Source organism: Mobula birostris, chromosome 7 (genome assembly GCF_030028105.1).
Source record: "Mobula birostris isolate sMobBir1 chromosome 7, sMobBir1.hap1, whole genome shotgun sequence".
Classification (NCBI taxonomy): domain Eukaryota; kingdom Metazoa; phylum Chordata; class Chondrichthyes; order Myliobatiformes; family Myliobatidae; genus Mobula; species Mobula birostris.
Genome location: NC_092376.1, coordinates 54,203,253 through 54,218,544, shown reverse-complemented (window position 1 = coordinate 54,218,544; position 15,292 = coordinate 54,203,253). Strand labels below are relative to the sequence as shown.

Below are 15,292 nucleotides of genomic sequence, written 5' to 3'. Positions count from 1 at the left end.
GTTGTAAAGTTTGATAGCCACAGGCAGGAATGACTTCCTATGACACTCAGTGTTGCAGCTTGGTGGAATGAGTCTCTGGCTGAATGTACTCCTGTGCCTAACCAGTACATTATGTAGTGGATGGGAGACATTGACCAAGATGGCATGCAACTTGGACAGCATCCCCTTTTCAGACACCACCGTCAGAGAGTCCAGTTCCATCCCCACAACATCACTGGCCTTACGAATGAGTTTGTTGATTCTGATGGTGTCTGCTACCCTCAGCCTGCTGCCCCAGCACACAACAGCAAACATGATAGCACTGGCCACCACAGACTCGTAGAACATCCTCAGCATCGTCGGACAGATGGTAAAGGACCTCAGTCTCCTCAGGAAATAGAGACGGCTCTGACCCTTCTTGCAGACAGCCTCAGTGTTCTTTGACCAGTCCAGTTTATTGCTCAACTGCTCTTTTGCATTTTATATGTGCAGCATAATGTATTTTATCTTTATGAATGTTGTAAAGTTGCTGGCATCACTAAGCTCAAAGCTTGCAATGCAGAGACGCATTTTATTAGAAGAAATGGAAATCTGCATAAGGTTGTTATTGATGTTTATGTTGATGGGTACAGAAAAAAGTTAGAAAATAGGATTTATCAAGGAAGCAACATACTGTAGGTTATGAGGTTGATATATAAAATTATTCAAACAGAAATAAAATTTATAATTTACTTGCACAGGTATTTATTTCTTATACGGGTTATTTTAAATTTTGCATTGGATATATAAATACTTTATTTAACAAATCCAAGCTAATTAGAAGCTACTGATGTGTTTATGCCAGAAGTGTCCATACCTTCCCTGTTTAATCATGTCTGGGAAAACTGTAATTTCTTAATCTGTTGGATTTTTGTTCTTCGTGCTTGTTAAGTCAAATATTTCAATTCCTTTCAGGCCATTAAAAATACTTTATAGTCAGGAAGATACTTCAGAAATTCAGTCACTTCTGTATTTTGGAAAAAAAAAAGCAGTCAGTTTTCTGGTTGCAACAGGCTACAGTTCAGTTCCCCTGTGATAATGGCCAAAAGCTATTTTTGTAACACCATTGGCACTATGGATGATTCTGCTTCATGCTAGTGCCACAAAGATATTTTATGCTTACCTGAAGCATATTACCAGAAGATTGACAATGTAGCACACATTGAGTGTATGCTTTTGTACGTGAATCTCTCAAGTAGGAGTTAAATGTAAATCTCTTGGTTTGGCAGTCATGATGACACCTGGCCCTTTTAATGTGTGTGTTTTTCTCTTCAGGGTATACTTAGAAAAGTTATTTTAATATTTTCTAGTTTTAGAACTTAAGGGACATTTCTGAAATAGTAGCAATATACACAAGATGCTGGGGGAGGTAGCATCTATGGAAAAGGGAATAGTTGACGTTTCGGGCCGAGACGCATCTTTTCCATAAATGCTGCCCGGCCTGCTGAGCTCCCCCAGCATTTTGTGTGTGTTGTTTGGATTTCAAGCTCCTGCAGATTTTATCTTGTTTGTTTTGGAAGTAATGACAGTTTGAATACTTGACCATTTATGAGGAAGGACCACAGATGGCTGAATGACTGAAGAGAAGGGTTAAAATGAATCAGAAAAAAATAGTTTATGATACATGTCACGTTCTTTACTCCATTGAGAATGAAATTGCGTACTAAGTGTACAAAGATGAAATTGCAAATGAAAATGATAGATTGAAAGAGTGTATACATCTCAATTAACATAGGATAAAACTAAAGAAGTATAACATTTGAAAATCAGCAACAGGTTTCAGTTGGGCATAGGCATGCTGGGTCAAGAGGGGAAAACCTGTTAAATGTCAATGATTAAGACTGGTTGTAGGAAAGAGAAATGGCAATGTAAACTAAATGTTATATATTACATGGGTGCAGGGATGGGGAAACCCAAGAACTCAATGAAGGTGGCAAGATATTCCTAAAATGCTCTTTATGATTCTTAGATTTATAAATTGACAAGAAGAGGATATGGATGCAAGGGAGGTGCACACGAAACAAAATTTGTGCTCTGTATTCTTTTGTTCTAAAATGCGCTACTTCTAAGGCTGGTGAAAACAGATTCCATAATATTTTTCCAAAAGGAATTGGATAAAATTTTGCAAGGATATGGGGAAATGACAGGGCTGTCAGACTAACTAGAAAACTCTTGCATATGACACAAATGGCATCTTTTTGAGCTATTCCATTCTATGATTCCAATCAAAATGGTATAGAAAATACTTCTAGCAAGAGTGTGAAGGTCTTTGACTTGAAGCATTAACTGCTGTGACACAGCTGATCTCTGGGAAGTAAACATAGCTGATCCAGCATTTACTGTTTTTACATTTATTTGGAGCATTTAAATAACTTACATTGCTCTAACAAGACAACCATTTTTGTTCCTGATGACTTTCTGCTTCAGATCCTGCCCTTGATCACAGCACAAATTCATTTAATGCCACCTGGGAATATCAAACTGCAGCTCGCACTGGTAAAATTCATTTATTGGGCTTTAAGGCATATAGACAGAAGAGGGACACAGGTAAGTGGAGCAATTTTTCTTCCTTCAACCGATGCTCTGCTTGTTGAATACTCTGAGTGGAATCCAATAATGTTTTTCATAAAACTTCGGTTGTGATCAGAAGATATTATTTTTTCAGGAGGCTACCTTTAACCATACAGCAATATTATGATTGGAATGTCACTTTAAAGAGTGCTCTTTAATTTAATATTTATTCACAATATAGTGTGCGGAGAGAAAACCTGGTTCCATGAAGGTAAGATGACCAGTAGTTAAGCCATTGAGCATCTTGGACAAATGCAGTTGGTCCAGACAGCATAGTGTCTGAACATCTTTATAAGAAGTCAGCATCTACACACTCATTTGCTTCCTTCAGATATGTATTTCAGTTAATTGTCCATAATGTCTATGGAACTAGATGTTTTAGAAAGATATTACAAATACTCAAGACCCAAATGCAGTAATCAAAATTGCCACTACTTTAGCTCCTTTATCTCAGTCAGTAACACCTATTAGATCAAGCTAGTTTCTATAAATCCTTACCTTATGTTGAATTAACTATTTGAGTAGCAAACAAGATTAAAATCTGTTCGGACAAAAATCATTATGTTCTTGTTTACTCTTTGTGCAAGCGGAAGGGCTTGAAGAAGAATGGAGTTATGAATCTTGAATGGAGAAAACAATCAAGTTCAGAAGCAGAAATTTTTCTTTGCATCTGGTCTTCAATTTATCATTTATCTATTATTGTTAATGCTATTCACTGATTGTTACCTTTTAAGTAAGGAAGAGGCTTGAATGTGTTGAGGAATTGAAGAATATGGATTATATTGCAAATGATTAGAACAAACAAATATAATACAAATTAACAATTTTTGTTCCAATTTATTTACAAAAATATTAACTAATTGAAAGTAGTTGTGGTTGAACATTTAAGACCATTGAACTAGGAGCAGAATTTGGCCATTCGGTCCATTGAGTCTGCTCTGTCTTTCAATCATGACTAATTTATTTTCCCTCTCAACTCAATTCTTCTGCTTTCTCCGTGTAACCTTTGACACCCTTACTAATCAAGAACCCATCAACCTTGGTTCTAAATATACCAAATGACAGCCTCCCCAAGCTTTATGTGGCAATGAGTTTCACAGATTCACCAGTCAAAGAAAGAAATTCCTCCATATCTCTGTTCTAAAGAGACACCTTTCTATTTGAGTCTGTGTCCTCTTGTCCAAGACTCTCCTACTATTGGAAGCATCGTCTTCACTTTGATCCTATCTAGGCCTTTCAATATTTGGTAGGTTTCACTTCAATCCCTCCTCATTCTTCTAAACTCCAATGAATACAAGACCACAGCCATCAAACACTCTTCATATCTTAACCCTTTCATTTTTTGGGATCATTCTTGTAAACTTCTCTGGACCGTGCATTCTTTCTTGGATGTGGAGCCTAAAACTGCTCACAAATACTCTAAATTTGGCTTGACCAAAGCCTTATAAACCTCAGCTTCAAATCTTTTATATTCCTTGCTTTTATATTCCAGTCCTTGAGAAATGAATGCTAACATTGCATTTGTCTTCCTTACTACCAATTTAACCTTTAGGAAATCCTACACTAGGACTCCCAAGTTTGCTTAGTCGGTATTGGTGTGGCATTTGCTGTTGAATAATATCATGGCCCATTAAGTCCTTACTGATTTTATGTAAGACTAATCCAGCTAGCCTTGCTAAATCTTTCATGTAATTATCCAGCTCCTTTTTGAACACCACTGAATCTGTCTGCACTGTGATGTCCAATTCCAGAGTCTAGTTTCTTTTGCAAATCATCTTTGTATTATGTTTTTCTGTTTATGTTCCTTCTACCATAGAGTGTAATTTACATACTCTGGCTGAACCCTTCATGAATTTTAATATCTGTATCAGTTCACATTTCAACCTCCTGTGGTGGCACGGTAATTTGATTGCCACCGCTGCCTGTAAGGAGTTTGTACATTTTCCCCATTACCACATGGGTTTCTATGAGAGCTCTGGTTTCCTAAAGGTGTATGGTTACGAACTGTGAGTTGTGGGAATTTTATCGCAGTGTCGGAAGCATGACATATGCAGGCTATCCAACACAATCCTCTGCAGATATTTCTGACCCTGTACGTTGGCACCTCCATACAGTGATACAACCAGTCAGATGTATCCATGGTACATCTGTAGAAATTTGCTAGAATCTTTGGTGACTTCAATTAAAGTCTGTCACGAGCCTTGTGGCCCATCAGGCCGGTGCTTATGCCAGTTTCCGTGGCGTGAAGCGACTGAGAGTACAAGACACCCCCCCCCGGATAGGATGCCAGTCTATCGCGAGGTGAACCCCCAGCATTTTTGCCGGTACCCATTCTCAGCTGGGTAGACTGGAGCATTGTGCGGTTAAGTGCCTTACTCAAGGACACACCGAGGCTCGAACCCACGATCTTCAGATCACTAGTCCAACACCCTAACCATTTGGCCATGTGCCACACATCTCTTCAAACCCATAATGAAATATAGCCTTCATAATTACATCAATATGTTCAGGATAGATCTTCAGACACGTTGACACCCAGGAATTTAAAATTGTTCACCCTTTCCACTGCTGGCCCCTTAATGAGAACTGGTACATGTTCTCTCAACTCCCCCTTCCTGAAGGACAGTCAGTTCCCTGGTCTTACTAATATTGAATATAAACCTGTTGTTGCGACACCACCAGCAGATCTATCTCACTCCTATACACCACCTCATCACTATCTAAGATTCCTTAGTCTCTGCAATTGTACTAGTAATTCTATACTGCATCTCTGCAAGACCGTCTGAAACACTTTCCTGAACAACTTTATTTTGCTTATTACAATTTTAAAACACTGGCAAAAATTTAGTTACAGATTGTTGACTATTTCATGTTTGTATCAGTGATACTTAATAATTTGAACATTAGCAGACTGTGCTTGTTTCAACAATGCGACGACTAGGAGAAGACTTGTTCCAAGGAAATATGAGCCGGGCAATACAGGATAGTCCTTCAGGATCTGGTGCAGAAGCCGTTCCAAAAGCAGCTGCTTTCTTCAAGAGCTCTAATCTTAATGTTCGATTTTTATCAGCTCTCTGTATCCTCAAAACAATCACACAAGGTGGGGAGATATTTATTTAATTTTATAATGATCTAAGAGACCTACAAACATAGCACAGATCTTGCTTTATTTCAGGTGATATTGGAAGATTCCAATCCCAGAGACTATTCTGGGAAATTTGGCGTCTTTCTTATTTTCTACATGCAAGACTTAATAGTAACCCAGCTGGAGTATTTAGAAAATAGTTTCATAGTGGCCGAAATGTGCATTTCTTCTGTTCCAGAGTTTTGCTTCACCAAGCAAATACTAATTACTATCCTTGTCTCCCCTCTGCTTCAAGTATATTTTAAATTTTCATTTAAATGTTTTATTGGCTTGTGCAGAACTAATCACAAGTTTAATGAAGTCAACAACATGCTGTATATTTATATTTTCCACAGCCTGTCTCCTCTGTTTTAATAATTTTAAATCTTTTTGACCAACTCTTCTGCCATCCCACCAAAGGATTAAGAATTCTTTTGAATAGTGCAAAGTTATGAGCACCACTTACTGAAAATGTTGGGAGTTATTTTCACCATTCATGAAGTTTAAACAATTGGGTTGGGTCTTCTGTGTGTATGACGCCTTGAGGAGCCTGAACATGTGCAATCTCATGCAAGCACATTTAGGATGCCAGTTCCATGAAATTAAATTAGCATACATGATCCCTCAATGACATAGGATGACCATCATGAGCCAGAAGGATGCTTTCACAACAAAATTTGTGTCTAGCTTCACCAAAACATAATGGGAGCCTGCCTGAGAAGGTTTTATTAGTGTTTGGTGCTTACCACCCACTATAGATTGGTCCTCTAAGTACTTGTGTATTTATTGCTCCTGTGCTTTGCCATGGTCCTCAAGATTGCTACCAGATTCTGCCACAACTTGGACCCTGATTCTCCCATCATTAGTCACTGCCCTGGTCTGACTCCCACTCCCATCTCATCAGATGCTATGACTCAACCCTGTTCATACTCCACCTATTGCCACTGTATCCATTACTACTCCTCCATTACCTCCAACCTCTGATTTCCTGAAACAAATATGAATATTCATTGTGCAATGCCTGTTGTGCATGGCCCCTTGGTCTTTGCACTAACAGACCCTCGTGTAAAACTATTATGCAATGCTAGCATAATGTTTTATTCTTGATATGGAATAATTTCTAGGCCATAGTCTTGTTGCATTTACAATAATAAAACAATGATAATTTTTAAATCCTCTGTTAGATCCACTGCTGTATCCTCATAAATGTACATCAAGGTTACCTTAAGGTTATAATAGTCTTTTATTCAATGGGATATGCAAAAGTGGCCTTATAAACACTTTACATTGTTTTGAATTCTTTATTCTTGTCATCTGCCACCATTTATGAACCTGGGGATGGGAACTAGAGCGCCAGAACAGTTTGTGGAGATTTGTGGAGGCAGATATTGGTAAGACATAAAACGAAGTTAAGAATCAAAAGGTTGAGCATGGTGCGACTAGTGTCCTGAGCTGCCTATATTTCAGTGCGAGAATTATTGTGGGAAAGGCGGATAATAGTATAGAAGATGAGGTAGCTCGTTTACAAACAGAGGCAATGGGTAGTGAGGAGAGACTGTTGGTAGGGCAAAATTGCAGTCAACGGGATGAGTTGCAACATAAAAGGTGGACAAAGTAAAAAAAGGTGAATACAGGACTGAAGGTGTTGTATCTGAATGCACGCAGTATACGGAATAAATTAAATGAAGTTGCAACACAGATTGGCAGGTATGGTGTTGCAGGCATCACTGAATCATGGCTGGGAGCTTAATGTCCAAGTATACACATTGTATCGAAAGATTAGGCAGGAAGGCAAAGGGGACAGTGTTGCTCTGGTGTTTTTAAAAAAACATGAAATCAAATCATTAGAAAGAGGTGACATAAGGATGGAAGGTGTTAAATCATTGTGGATAGAGCTAAGGAACTGTAAAGGTAAAAAGACTCTGATGGGAGTTGTATACAACCCCCCAAACAGTAGTAAGGATGTGGTCTACAAGTTACAACAGGAGATAGAAAAATGGCATGCCAAAAGGGCAATGTTGCAATAGTCATAGGGAGCTTCAATATGCAGGTAGTTTGGGAAAATCAGGTTGGTGCTGGATTCCAAGAAGGGAATTTCTGGAGTACCTACGAGATGGCTTTTTAGAGCAACTCATGGTTGAGCCCACTAGGGGATTAGCTATTCTGGCTTGGGTGTTGTGCAATGAACTGGACCTGATTATGGAGCTTAAGATAAAAGAGCCCTTAGGGGCAGATGATCATAATATGATTGAATTCACTCTGGAAATTTGAGAAGGAGATGCTAAAGTCAGATGTATCAGTATTACAATGTTGAAAAGGGAATTACAGAGGCATGAGAGAGGAGTTGGCCAGAATTGATTGGAAAAGAACACTGACAGGGATGACGGCAGAGTAGCAATGGCTGAAATTTCTGGAGGAAATTCAGAAGGCACAGGATATATACATTCCAAAGAGGAAGAAGTGCTCTAAAAGAAAGATGACATAACTGTGGCTAACAAGAGAAGTCAAAGCCAACATAAAAGCCAAAGACAAGGCATAGAATAGTGTAAAAATTAGTGGGAAGTTAGAGGATTGGAAAGCTTTTAAAAACCAACAAAAGGCAACTAAAAAAGTCATGAAGGTAAAGATGGAATACGAATGTAAGCAAGCCAATGTTAAAGAGGATACTAAAAATTTTTTCAGATACATAAAGTGTAAAAAAGAGATGAGAGTGGATATCGGACTGCTGGAAAACGATGTTGGAGAGGTAGTAAAGGGGGACAATGAAATGGCAGATGAACTGAATAAGTATTTAGCATCAGTCTTCACTGTGAAAGACACTGGCAGTATGGTGGAAGTCCCAGGGGTCAGGGGCATGAAGTGGGAAGTTACCATAACTAGAGAGAAGGTTCTTGAGGAAATTGAAAGGTCTGAAGGTGGGTAAGTCACCTGGACCAGATGGTATGCACTCCATGTTCTGAAAGAGGTGGCTGAAGAGATTATGGATTAGTAATGATCCTTAAAGAATCACTAGATTCTGGAAGACTGGAAAATTGTGAATGTCACTCTGCTCTTTAAGAAGGGAAAGAGGCAGAAGAAAGGAAACTATAGGCTAGTTAGTCTGACTTCAGTGCTTGGGAAGATGTCAGAGTCGATTATTTAGGATGAGGTCTTGGGGTACTTGGAGATACATGATTAAAATAGTCATCATGGTTTCCTCGAAGAGGAAAATCTTGTTTGACACACCGGTTGGAATTCTTTGAAGAAATAACAAGCTGAATAATTAAAGGAGAATCGTTTGATGTTGTGTACTTGGATTTTCAGAAGGCCTTTGACAAGATGCTACACATGAGGCTGCTTAACAAGCTACGAGCCCATGGTATTATAGGAAAGATTCTAGCATGGATGTAGCAGGGGCTGAATGGTAGGAGGGAAAGAGTGGGAATAAAGGGAGCCTTTTCTGACTGGCTGCCAGTGACTAGCGGTGTTCCACAGGGATCTATGTTGGGACCGATTTTTTTTTTTTTTTATGTAATATGTCAACGATTTGGATGATGGAGTTGATGGCTTTGTTGCAAAGTTTGCAGGTGATATGAAGATACGTGGAAGAGCAGGTATTTTTGAGGAAGTAGAGGGGCTACAGAAGGACAGATTAGGAGAATGGGCAAAGAAATGGCAGGTGGAATACAGTGTCGGGTATAGTCATGCACTTGGTAGAAGAAATTAAAGGATTGACTATTTTCTAAATAGAGAGAAAATACAAAAATATTGAGGTACAAAGTGTCTTGGGAGTCCTTGCACAGGATTCCCTAAAGATTAATTTGCAGGTTGAGTCTGTGGTGAGGAAGGCAAATGTGATGTTAGCATTCATTTCAAGAGGACTAGAATATAAAAGTGAGGATATAATGTTGAGGCTTTATAAGGCACTAGTGAGGCCTCACTTGGAGTATTGTGAGCAGTTTAAGGATGTGCTGAAACTGGAGAGGGTTCAAAGGAGGTTCACAAAAATGATTCCAAGATTGAATGGCTTGTCATATGGAGAGCATTTGATGGCTCTGTGCCTGTATGCAGTATACCAGTATTCAGAAGAATGAGGGGTGACCTGATTGAAACCTATCAAATGGTGAAAGGCCGTGATAGAGTGGATTTGGAGAGATGATTCCTATGGTGGGAGAGCCTAAGACCAGAGGACATAGCCTCAAAATAGAGGGACGTCCTTGTAGAACAGAGATGAGGAGGAATTTATTTAACCAGAGAGGGGTGAATCTGTGGAATTCTTTACCACAGGCAGCTGTGGAAGCCAAGTCTTTATGTATATTTAAGGCAGAGGTTGATAGATTCTTGATTGGTCAGGGCATGAAGGGATATGGGTAGAAGGCAGGAGATTGGAGCTGAGAGGAAAATTGGATCAGCCATGATGAAATGGCAGAGCAGATGTGATAGGCCAAATGGCCTGATTCTGCTCCTATATCTTATGATCTTGTTGTCTAAAGTGCAATCCTTTTATTTAATGGCTTTATTTTTCTGCGCTTCCATCTTCAACATAAGTGCTAGATTGATGCAGGTAATTAAGTTAATTAAATATCTGAAACTATCTGGACTCCTTATGTAAGAAAGGAGTTCTTGCAACAGCTTACTACTTGATTTCTGGAGTACAGTTTTATCCTGTGAGGAAATTCAGCAAACTGAATCTGTACTCTATATGAGAGCTCTCAGCTTGAGACATAGAAAATTCCTGCAGGTCTTGATGAGTTAATGCAGGAATGAGGCCTGTCCTGCTGAGATGTCACCAAAGTGGTATCGGAAGAGTAGGCTTTTGGGGACTGAGATGCTGAAATTTCTTCATCTTGAGGGTTATGAATCTTTGAGGTTTATTATCCGATAGGCTTGTGGAGGCTCAGACACCCAGAATATGCAGGCCAGAAATTAATAGATTCTCTGCTCCCTTAATGCTGAAGTTAGCTGTAATCTTAATTTCAAAACAGAAGGCGCCACTTAGCCTGCTGCAGTTTTTATTTGTTAATTTCTTACATTCCTGATAAAGTTATATATTTTTTTAGAAAATATTAAGGGAAGCCTGAGGTACAATCACAAAAATACATTTTCCTCACACATTATGATGGAAAATTGAGTGACTGAACACCTTGAAAATGTAGTTTCATCAAGTATGACCTTTTAAATCCTTAATAACATAAATGGTTTTTAATGTTTTTTCCCCTTTATGGATTTCTAGAAAGAATTTAAGACCATAGACATAGTAGCAGAATTAGGCTATTCAGCCCATCGAGTCTGCTCCAACATTTGATCATGGCTGATCTTATTATCCCTCTCAACCCCATTCTCTTGCCTTCTCTCTGTAACCTTTGATGTCTGCTTTAAATATACCCAATCACTTGGCCTCTTCTATCATCTGTGGCAATGGATTCCATGAATTAACCACCCTCTGTCTAAAGAAATTCAGCCAATTCTTGTTCTAAAGTACATTATTATATTCTGAGGCTGTGCGTTCTGGTCCTAGATTCTCCCAATAGTGGAAATGTCTTTTCTTTCCACATCCATTGTATATAGGCCTTTCAATATTCTTCTATTCCCCGCTCACTCTTCTTGCCTCTTCTCACCTGCCTGTCACCTCTGCCTGAGTCCCCTCCTTCTCTTCTTCTATGATCCACTCTCCTCTTCTATCAGATTCCTTTCTCTCCTGCCTTTATTTTTCCTATTCACCTGGCTTCACCTATCATCTAGCTATCCTCCTTCTCTCCCCCACCTTTTTATTCTGGCATCTTTCCTCTTCCTTTCTAGTCCTGAAGAAGGGTCTCAGCCTGAAATGTCAACTGTTTATTCATTTCCATAGATGCTACCTGACCTGTTGAGTTCCTTCAGCATTTGTCTTTCTGCTTTGTCCGAGCTGAACACATCATGATCTTTTATGCATTTACACATCTCTTCTCAATTTTTATGCCTCCAAGGAAAAGTAAAACCATCTTTTGTTCAAACTTCAAGGTAAACTCATAATTCAGAGGCAAAAATGCTACAAAATGGGCCAAGCTGATGGACTTTAATATATTGCTTTGCTTGTCTTTATTTCTTAATACGAACATGATATTAAGACTTTTAAGACTTTTATCTCATTGCCTTCTCACTGACAGTGGATTATTTGGCTCAAGTTTTCAACATACTTCTTACTGACCTGAACACAGATGAAGGCAAGGCTTTATTCTTGGAGTATCAGGCTCTGCAGATTATTCTTTGCTACTTGAAACCCTCAAGTAAAAATCTACTGTACAGTGCTGTTGACATTATTCTGCAAATGACAATGGAATCAAGTAAGTATCTTTATACATTCAAACTTCACTGATAAAGAATCTGAACAGTAATCCAGTAATTCACAGTGTATTTGCTTTAAGTGAAATATTTTTTGAATGTTACCTAAAATGCAGAGTATCTAGGTTTTTGTTTTAGTGATACATAAATATGGAAGTGTGGTATCATTTGGTATAAAATACAAAGAATATTTTAAATGGTCTTGTAAAATACCTGGAATTAATAAGTTCTTATAATAAATATTGTCCATGTGAATGTATCCATGGTCCATGATGCAGAAATTCCTTGGCATTTATTTCACAGCATCTTTGATGACTCCCAACCATATCTGTACATGACTTTGATTATACAGACGCAAGCGCAGAAATTGTAAGTGAGATATTCTCCAGAGTGTGACAAGACACAGCCATATCTGATTCTAGCTCCAAAACCAGAACTTAAATGTTGTTGTGGGTGCTGTTGTACTGTGACAGATTGACCTTTATCTTGCTGAGGCCAGACAGCAACTCTCAGACACCCCGTCATGTCTACCCCTTGAAGAGGACCCCACTCTGGACCATCAGAAAACTGTCTCTGACACCATCACTGACCTCATCAACTCTGGAGAACTCCCATCCACAGCCACCAAATAGTTCCCTTGCCCCGCACTGCTCGCTTCTACCTTCTACCCAACCTCCACAAACCTGACTGTCCGGGCAGGCCTATTGTCTCTGCCTGCTCCTGTTACTGAACACATGGCCGCATACCGTGACTCCATTCTATCCCCCTTGGTTCAGCCTCCCCTACATACACAACGCTTCTCATGCTCTCAATCTTCTCAGTAACTTTCAATTCCTGACCTTGATAGCCTCATTTTCACCATGGATTTCTATTCCCTAAACACTTTTATCTCCCATCAAGGCGGCCTTAAAGCTCTGTGCTTTGTTCTCAATAAAAGAACCAACCAGTTCCCCTCCCCCTACCCTCCTCCATCTGGCAGAACTGGTCCTCACCATCAACAATGTTTTTTTTCTTCTGCTCCGCACACTTTTTCCAGACTTGAGAGGTAGCCATGGCCCCCAGCAAGGCCTGCCTTTTCGTTGGTTATATAGAACAGTCCATGTTCCAAGCCTTCCCTGGTAATGTTCCCCAACTCGCTCTCTGCTACATTGACAACTGTATTGGTGCTGCTTCTTGCACCCATGCTGAGCTCGTCAATTTCATCAACTTTGTTTCTAACTTCCACCTCTGATACCTTCCTCCCCTTTCTTGATCTCTGTGTCTCTTTTGGAGACAAACTGTCAACTGACAACTTTTATAAACCTACCAATTCCCTTGAGTATTATCTTCCCACCTTGTCTCCTGTAAAAATGCTATTCCCTTTTCTTAGTTCCTTTGTCTCTGCTGCATCTGTTCCCAGGATGTGACTTTCTTTTCCAGGACATCAGCGATGTCCTCCTTCAAAGTATGGGGTTTGACTTTCTGCACCATTGATGCTGCCCTTACCTGCGTCTCTTCCATTTCCTGAACATCCATGCTCACACCATTCTCTTGCCACCTTAACAGTTCCTCTTGTTCTTGCCTACCACTCCATGAGCCTCCACATTAAACGCATCATCTTTCACAACTTATATCATCTCCAAAGGGAGTCTATCACCAAACATATCCTTACCTCCACCTTTCTCTTCGGTTTCTGCAGGGATTCCCTTGTCCATTCGTTCCTTCCCACTAATTTCTCTCCAAGCACTCATCCCTGCAAGCAACCAAAGTGCTACCTCCTCATTCACCTTCTCCCTCACCTCCATTCAGGACCCCAAACAGTCCTTCCATTTGAGGCAACATTCATCTGTGAAACTGCTGAGGTTGTCTATTGTGTTGGTGCTCCTGACGCAGCTTCCTCTTCGTTAATGAGACCAGCTGTTAATTGAGATTCCCATTCCTGTTCTGACATGACAGTCCATGGCCTCTTGCGGTTTGATGACTCCACCCATAGGTTGGAGGAACAACATCTTGTATTCCATCTTGGTAGCCTCCAACCTGATAGCATGAATATCAATTTCTCCTTCTAGTTTGAAAAATAATTCCCTCCCTCTCCCCTCTTTTATTCCCCAATCTGGACCCTTACCTCTTCTCATCTGCCTATTACCTCCCCCTGTGTTCCCTCCTCCTTCCCTTTCTATGGTCCACTCACTTCTCCTATCATACTCCTTCCTCTCCAGCCCTTTACCTTTCCCATCCACAGGGCTTCACCCATCACCTTCTTGCTATCCTCCTTCTCCTCCCCCCCATCTTTTTATTCTGTCATCTTCCTCCTTCCTTTCTAGTGCTGAAGAAGGGTCTTGGCCTGAAATAGAAAGACTGCAGAAGAGATTTACAAGAATGTTGCCTGGATTGAAGAGTGAACTTATAAGAATAGGTTGAGTGAACTTGGCCATTTCTCCTTGGAGCGATGGAGGATGAGAGGTGACCTGATAGAAGTATATAAGCTGATGAGAGACATTGATTGTGTGGATAGCCAGAGTCCTTTCCCCAGGCCTGAAATGACTAACACGAGGGGCATAGTTCTAAGGTGTTTGGAAGTAGGCACAGAGGAGATGTCAGGTCTCAGTTCTTCACACAAAATGGTGGGTGCCTGGAATGCGCTGCTGCGACTGTGGCAGAGGTGGATACAATAGGGAACATGGAACTTAGAAAAATAGTGGGCTTATGCGGTAGGGTAATTCTAGACCGTTTCTAGGGTAGGTTACATGGTTGGCACAACATTGTGGACTGTAGGGCCTTTAATGTGCTGTAGATTTCTATATCCTATGTTATTCATTTCCATAGATGCTGCCTGACCTGCTGAGTTCCTCCAGCATTTTTTGTGTTTTACTTCAATGTTGTTACTATGGGCATGAGGTTGACAACTGCTAGCTTCTACCATATACCCTTACCCAGCTATGTGTCAATGCTTTGATGTAAAATGTTACTCTATTTCTCCTTCCAAAGATGGTGTCTGATCTGCTGAGTGTTCACAGGATTTATTTTTATTTCAGGTTTCCAGTATCAGTAGTTTTTCTATTTTAATGTCTGTTCAATTCACTGCCACTTCTAGAAATGTCAGTCATGAAGAAGATTAGCTTCTCTGTGTTGTGCTTTGCGTATGTAGCCTCCTGGTAAACCTCAGGCTCGCTCAGCTCACTTTCGTCGCACCAGAGTCCGGACACGTCAGCACTAACGATTCATGACCCTCAGACACCCCCACCTTGGCCTCCGAGAACTCCAGTTTCACTGACCAATAACCATTGTCTGAATAATTAC

The 15,292-nt window shown here is 40.0% G+C and overlaps 1 protein-coding gene across 6 annotated transcripts in view; it reads left to right on the top strand.

The window, feature by feature from the left end:
• The window catches only part of LOC140200207 (coiled-coil domain-containing protein 138-like), a 73,948-nt gene that overhangs the window by 49,401 nt on the left and 9,255 nt on the right, over positions 1 to 15,292 (top strand). For 5 of the 6 annotated variants that reach the window (XR_011886575.1, XM_072263177.1, XM_072263178.1 and 2 more), the window contains 3 exons: positions 2,446 to 2,565; positions 5,497 to 5,689; positions 11,839 to 12,015. Coding sequence is in view for 5 of the 6 variants with exons in the window: in XM_072263177.1 (XP_072119278.1) it covers positions 2,446 to 2,565; positions 5,497 to 5,689; positions 11,839 to 12,015 (490 nt within the window). In the remaining variant the exon portion in view is untranslated. The remainder of the gene's footprint in view (positions 1 to 2,445; positions 2,566 to 5,496; positions 5,690 to 11,838; positions 12,016 to 15,292) is intronic. The other variant, XM_072263175.1, reaches the window with a different exon arrangement.